The following is a 7,379-nucleotide window of genomic DNA, read 5'->3' as shown; positions in this document are numbered from 1 at the left end:
CCCTGGGCATCACCTGACCTGTCTCATCATTCTCCACCCAGTCAGACCAAAAGAATCATAAAACCCCAGGACACTGCCCCTAGGCCAGATTATAGAAAACATGTCCACTATATTGTTTCATTGACGGTTTAGATAGGGCGCCATGATGGCCACGGGCTTGGAGGGCCTGTTCCTGTGCTGTACTTTATTCTTCGGGTGCAGTGCTACTGCCTGCATTCGAGAGAACGAGCGTGCAAAATAACAAAAGTGCCTAGAGCACTTACAAAGGGAGATCGCCAAACGATGTCGAGCACTTGCAAAGAGAGACTGCAGGGGCGTGGGGTTTGGGGGAAGGGGGGGTGGTGCACATGTGGAGTGCCCAACAGGAACCTAACCTCTTGATCATCTTACTTCCCTCTTGTCCTCTTTTTCCCCCGCCTCCCTGCCCAATCAGCTGAACAAGAGGACCGGCCAGCCAATGATCAACCTGTACACCGACCGTGAGACCGGGAAGCTGAAGGGGGAGGCCACGGTATCGTTTGACGACCCTCCCTCTGCCAAGGCTGCCATCGACTGGTTTGACGGTGAGTGGCCGGGTGTCGGTGCCTCTGGGGGTTGTGCGGGAGGGGGGGGGGGGGGGGGGGGTTGGTATGACGCACGTGGGTCCGGCCGTGGTCAGAACAGGGCTTGAGGGGCCGAACGACCTCGCTCGCCCAATTCCTTGCACCTTCTCCCCTTGTCCAAAGCTTTGACCGCAGAGGGAGCTCGACCATTTCCTTCTCTGCCCACCCTACCCTGTTGTGTCTTCACAGACCTGGCTGCTTTACTGTGTTGTAGGGGAATGGCTGCTGCACCATCCACGTTGGGGGCGCAGCAAAGGGCTTCCAGTAGCCTTCGGGCTGTTCAAGTGGGGGGGGGGGGGGTGGCTGGAAGGAAGCGGGATCGGATGGTAAACTCCCAGTTCACATTGGAGGAGCAGTGGAGCAAAGGCGGTCCCTTCGTGTCTCGGCGCTTGGCAGTGTACCCACCCATCGAGTGAAGGGTCTGGAATGCTGTCACCTCATCCTGAAACCCCCCCCCCCCCCCCCACTTAGTTAATCGTACATTGTGTTGTTACGCCGTGGATGCTCTTTAATTAAAAGTGCCCAGAGCACTTATAAAGAGAGAAGTTTTTTTATTAGGAAAGGGATGTTGGCTTCACTGTCCAAAGATGTGCGGGTTAGGTTGATTGGCCAGGTTAAAAATTGCCCCTTAGAGTCCTGGGATGTGTAGGTTAGAGGGATTAGCGGGTAAAATATATGGGGGTAGGACCTGGGTGGGATTGTGGTCGGTGCAGACTCGATGGGCCGAATGGCCTCTTTCTGCACTGTAGGGTTTCTATGACTGCCGAGGCTGGCATTTATTGCCTATCCCCAATTGTCCTTGAAAGAAATGGTGGGTGAGCTGCCCTCTTGAACCTGCCTCAGTCCCATGTGGTGTAGGTACATCCACGGTGCTGTTAGGAGGGAAGGGGGGAATCATAGAATCCCAACAGTACAGAGCGGCCATTCAACCCCATCGAGTCTGCGCTCACAACAATCTCACCCAGGTCCTATTCCCATAACCGCACAGATTTACCCTCGCTAATCTCCACCGCGCACCCCTCCCACCCCAACCTACACATCCTGGGACACGATATGGGACAATTTAGCACAGCCAATCAACCTAACCCGCACGTCTTTGGACTGTGGGAGGAAACCGGAGCACCCGGAGGAAACCCACGCAGACACGGGGAGAATGTGCAAACTCCACACAGGCAGTCACCCGAGCCAGGAATCGAACCCAGGGAGAGAGAGAGGGAGTTCCGGGATTCTTGAGCCAGGAACGTCGATATATTCGCGGTGTCAGAGGCGGGGTTAACCCCCAGCACTTGTAAAGAGGGACTGCCGGGGCACGCAAACATAGAGGATCGGAGCATGAGGAGGCCATTCGGCCCTTCGTGCCTGCTCCCCCATTCACCACCATCACGGCCGATCATCCAACTCAATAGTCCAATCCTGCTTTCTCCCCATAACCTTTGATCCCATTCGCCCCAAGTGCTATATCCAGCCGCCTCTTGAATACATTCAATGTTTTGGCATCAACTACTTCCTGTGGGAATGAATTCCACAGGCTCACCACTCTGGGTGAAGAAATGTCTCCTCATCTCCACTCTTAATTGTCTACCCCGAGTACTAGTAAAGAGAGACTGCTAGGATACGGGGGAATAAACCCGAGTACTTGTAAAGAGAGACAGCTGGGATACGGGGGGAATAACCTCGAGTACTTGTAAAGGGAGACAGCTGGGATACGGGGGAATAACCCCGAGTACTTGTAAAGAGAGACAGCTGGGATACGGGGGAATAACCCGAGTACTTGTAAAGGGAGACAGCTGGGATACGGGGGAATAACCCGAGTACTTGTAAAGGGAGACTGCTGGGATACGGGGGAATAACCCCGAGTACTTGTAAAGAGAGACAGCTGGGATACGGGGGAATAAACCTGAGTACTTGTAAAGAGAGACAGCTGGGATACGGGGGAATAACCCCGAGTACTTGTAAAGGGAGACTGCTGGGATACGGGGGAATAACCCCGAGTACTTGTAAAGAGAGACAGCTGGGATACGGGGGAATAAACCCGAGTACTTGTAAAGAGAGACAGCTGGGATACGGGGGAATAACCCCGAGTACTTGTAAAGGGAGACTGCTGGGATACGGGGGAATAACCCCGAGTACTTGTAAAGAGAGACAACTGGGATACGGGGGAATAAACCCGAGTACTTGTAAAGAGAGACTGCTGGGATACGGGGGAATAACCCCGAGTACTTGTAAAGAGAGACTGCTGGGATACGGGGGAATAAACCCGAGTACTTGTAAAGAGAGACTGCTGGGATACGGGGGAATAACCCCGAGTACTTGTAAAGGGAGACAGCTGGGAAACGGGGGAATAACCCCGAGTACTTGTAAAGAGAGACAGCTGGGATACGGGGGAATAAACCCGAGTACTTGTAAAGAGAGACTGCTGGGATACGGGGGAATAACCCCGAGTACTTGTAAAGAGAGACTGCTGGGATACGGGGGAATAACCCCGAGTACTTGTAAAGAGAGACAGCTGGGAAACGGGGGAATAAACCTGAGTACTTGTAAAGAGAGACAGCTGGGAAACGGGGGAATAAACCTGAGTACTTGTAAAGAGAGACAGCTGGGATACGGGGGAATAACCCCGAGTACTTGTAAAGAGAGACAGCTGGGATACGGGGGAATAACCCCGAGTACTTGTAAAGAGGGGTTGCCGGGACACCGGTCGCAGGCAGGAACCAAGTGCATCGAATGCTGCGTTCTGTGAATGCGCGTAGTGGGAGAGTGTTGGCGCAGGGTCTCCCACTCTGCCCACTGCCGTTGACATTGATTGAACACTCCTCTCCATTTTGTGATCGACCTTCTTTTCCCCCGCTGCCTCCCCAAAGCTGAGTGGTGTTTGTTCTTGACTGCCTTTCACAGGGAAGGAGTTTAACGGGAATATGATCAAGGTGTCCTTTGCCACGCGGCGCACGGAGTTCAGCCGGGGCGGAATGAGAGGTGGTGGAAGAGGAGGCGGAGGGGGGAGAGGTGGTGAGTTGTCGGATTGTAATGAGAGTCGGTCTTTGGGAAGGCTTGTTCTATAAACCTCGACGGCTGGAGCTGACTGTGTTTCCTGCTCTTGCTTTACAGCACCGATGGGCCGCGGAGGCTATGGTGGCGGCGGCGGCGGAGGAGGAGGAGGGGGCGGTGGTGGCGGCGGTGGCCCTCGTGGGGGTTTCTCCGGCGGAGGAGGGGGCGGTGGTGGCGGCGGAGGGTCCGGGGGTGGCCAGCAGCGAGCCGGCGACTGGAAGTGCACCAATCCGTGAGTGAAGCCGGGGTCTTGTCTCTGGGTGGTCTGAGCCCCCCCCCCCTTCCCCGATACTGGAACACCCGGGGTTAACAATGGAGAGCTCCCCGGGCCACCATCGTTCCGTGCTGGGGCCGAAAGGGGATTGCAGGGTGGTTGGAGCAGGGAAAGAGGCTGTTCGGCCCTCCCTGTTTTGTATTGTCTCTCCCAGGGAATAGCTCACTCTCTCTTTACTGTTCCTCCATCTTCCCCCCCCCCCCTTTAACTCTGCACATTCTTCCTCTGCACATCACAATCCGATTCTCTCAAATCCCCCATTGCTCCTACCTCCCCCTCACTCTGGGACAGCGCCGTTCCAGATCCTAACCCCTTGCTGTGTGAATCTGCCTCCCCCACACTCTGGGACAGCGCCGTTCCAGATCCTAACCCCTTGCTGTGTGAATCTGCCTCCCCCACACTCTGGGACAGCGCCGTTCCAGATCCTAACCCCTTGCTGTGTGAATCTGCCTCCCCCACACTCTGGGACAGCGCCGTTCCAGATCCTAACCACTCGCTGTGTGAATCTGTCTCCCCCACACTCTGGGACAGCGCCGTTCCAGATCCTAACCACTCGCTGTGTGAATCTGTCTCCCCCACACTCTGGGACAGCGCCGTTCCAGATCCTAACCCCTCGCTGGGTGATAAAGTTTCTCCCCGTGTCTTTTACCCAATCCCCTTCAATCTGTGTCCCTCCCCCTCTGTTCCCCGATCTTCCTGCCAATGGGAACGGTTTCTCTCCCCCTCGACTCTGTCCCGGGACCCCCTCGTGATCTTGAACACCTCGATCCAAATCTCCTGTCGCCCGTCTCTTCCCCAAGAAGAATCCCCAACATCTCCACTCTCTCCCTGGCACTGAATCCCCTCATCACTGGAACCGTTCTCATCATTCACACACGTGCTCTCTGTGGCGGTGAACCTGTTGTGTAATGGGAGGGGGAGTTGGAATATTGCAGCGGTAATAAGAGGCCGGATTGTTTTCAGACCTTCCCCAGGGCTCGGGGTTCCAGGTTTTCTCTAAGATGCTGTCCCATTTTCTTGTTGGCAGGACTTGTGGCAATATCAACTTCTCCTGGAGGAATGAGTGTAACCAGTGCAAATCGCCCAAGCCCGAAGGAGCTGGAGGTGGTCCACCCATGGGTACGGCACGACCATCAGTCTGATCATTTTCTGCTTTACTTCTGTATCTAACCCCGTGCTGTACCTGTCCTGGGAGTGTTTGATGGGGACAGTGTAGAGGGAGCTTTACTCTGTATCTAACCCCGTGCTGTACCTGTCCTGGGAGTGTTTGATGGGGACAGAGTAGAGGGAGCTTTACTTTGTATCTAACCCCGTGCTGTTCCTGTCCTGTGAGTGTTTGATGGGGACAGTGTGGAGGGAGCTTTACTCTGTATCTAACCCCGTGCTGTACCTGTCCTGGGAGTGTTTGATGGGGGACAGTGTGGAGGGAGCTTTACTCTGTATCTAACCCTGTGCTGTACCTGTCCTGGGAGTGTTTGATGGGGACAGTGTGGAGGGAGCTTTACTCTGTATCTAACCCCGTGCTGTACCTGTCCTGGGAGTGTTTGATGGGGACAGAGTAGAGGGAGCTTTACTTTGTATCTAACCCCGTGCTGTTCCTGTCCTGTGAGTGTTTGATGGGGACAGTGTGGAGGGAGCTTTACTCTGTATCTAACCCCGTGCTGTACCTGTCCTGGGAGTGTTTGATGGGGGACAGTGTGGAGGGAGCTTTACTCTGTATCTAACCCTGTGCTGTACCTGTCCTGGGAGTGTTTGATGGGGACAGTGTGGAGGGAGCTTTACTCTGTATCTAACCCCGTGCTGTACCTGTCCTGGGAGTGTTTGATGGGGACAGTGTGGAGGGAGCTTTACTCTGTATCTAACCCCGTGCTGTACCTGTCCTGGGAGTGTTTGATGGGGGACAGTGTAGAGGGAGCTTTACTCTGTATCTAACCCCGTGCTGTACCTGTCCTGGGAGTGTTTGATGGGGGACAGTGTAGAGGGTGCTTTACTCTGTATCTAACCCTGTGCTGCACCTGTCCTGGGAGTGTTTGATGGGGACAGTGTGGAGGGAGCTTTACTCTGTATCTAACCCCGTGCTGTGCCTGTCCTGGGAGTGTTTGATGGGGGACAGTGTAGAGGGAGCTTTACTCTGTATCCAACCCCGTGCTGTACCTGTCCTGGGAGTGTTTGATGGGGGACAGTGTAGAGGGAGCTTTACTCTGTATCTAACCCCGTGCTGTAATTGGATCATTCGCTTGCTGTCCACAGGTGGATTTGGGGGAGACCGCGGTGGGGGCGGTGAGCGTGGAAACCGGGGCGGTTTTGACCGCGGCGGTGGATTTCGGGGCCGTGGCGGAGATCGAGGTGGTTTCCGTGGCAGAGGTGGCGATCGAGGTGGTTATGGCATGGGAGCTGGCAAAATGGACTCCAGGTAAGCAGTGTGGTATTCTCTCGGTCCCTCTCTGCGCTAACACATTCCCAGCGCAACCACTCTCCCGTCATCTCTTCCATCTGTGTGTGTATTCACCTTTGGATCATTCCAGCATGGGGCTGAATTCCACACTCAACATGCAAATAAAGCTAACTCCTCCCTCCCTTCGCCTACCCACTGTCGGGCTGGATGTCCGTATTGGCATTCATAGAAATCGTGGCGGAAACCATCATTTCCCACCTTACCGACACTGTCTTTCCGTCCAATTCCGTTTCTTCCTCCCACGTTTCAGCTGCTGAAGCCTTCACTCCCTCCCTCCCCTACATTCTGCCCCTATAAACCTGAGCTCATCCAACAGTCTGCTCTTAGCCCCGTGTCCTGTTTTCCCCCTCCTGCCCCGCGCTGGCTCCCGACCATTCAAAATGCTTTATCTTCCAAATCACCGTGTTTCCCCCCCCGTCCGAATGTCGTGTTCCCTCAAATCTGTCATCATCCTAATTCCGTTGACCCTGGCAGGCGTGGGCGGGGTGTCGGACTTGAATGTTGGTCGTGCGATGCTGACCCTTTGTTTTCTCCTCTTGTTCCTAAAGGAGTGACCACAGGCAGGACCGACGGGAGAGGCCCTATTAGAACATGTACATATTGACTGGGACCACGGGGGTTTCTACCTTTTAATTTTTTTTATTTTGTATACAGTTACTGTGTTGGTATGTGCTGTAATAATAAAAACCGTTACATCGTGTGACAGGAGCCAGGGGTGGGGGTTTTTCTTTTGTATCTGTTGGATTTTACCTGTATTTTCGCAAAAGTTGACATTAAAAAAAAAACTTCCGACTGTTTTAACAATCCTGTCGGCAATTTGTTCGAGAATCGAGTGCGAGATTGTCCTGTCGGTGAGTTAGGTGAACCAACAATCCAAAGGCCAGGGGGCTGCGGTAAGATTTTTGGCCTTGACTGCCCTCTCAGGCAGTGTTCTGGGTCACTTTTTTTTGAATTGTACATATACCCCTCCTTGTTGAATATGGTCCCTGGGTAATTTTCACCG

General features: G+C 54.0%; 1 protein-coding gene across 1 annotated transcript; it reads left to right on the top strand.

Annotated features, from left to right (window-relative positions):
* Positions 1–412: 412 nt before the first annotated feature.
* Positions 413–7,173, top strand: fus (FUS RNA binding protein). Its single transcript, XM_078205382.1, has 6 exons — positions 413–563; positions 3,498–3,608; positions 3,708–3,879; positions 4,949–5,040; positions 6,172–6,334; positions 6,925–7,173. The coding sequence occupies exons 1-6, from the start codon at positions 458–460 to the stop codon at positions 6,962–6,964; spliced, it is 684 nt and encodes a 227-aa protein (XP_078061508.1). The 5' UTR covers positions 413–457; the 3' UTR covers positions 6,965–7,173.
* The last annotated feature ends 206 nt before the right edge of the window (positions 7,174–7,379 follow it).

The sequence above is a fragment of the Mustelus asterias genome, unplaced genomic scaffold (genome assembly GCF_964213995.1).
Source record: "Mustelus asterias unplaced genomic scaffold, sMusAst1.hap1.1 HAP1_SCAFFOLD_721, whole genome shotgun sequence".
Taxonomy (NCBI): domain Eukaryota; kingdom Metazoa; phylum Chordata; class Chondrichthyes; order Carcharhiniformes; family Triakidae; genus Mustelus; species Mustelus asterias.
This window is presented reverse-complemented; position numbering and strand designations above follow the sequence as displayed.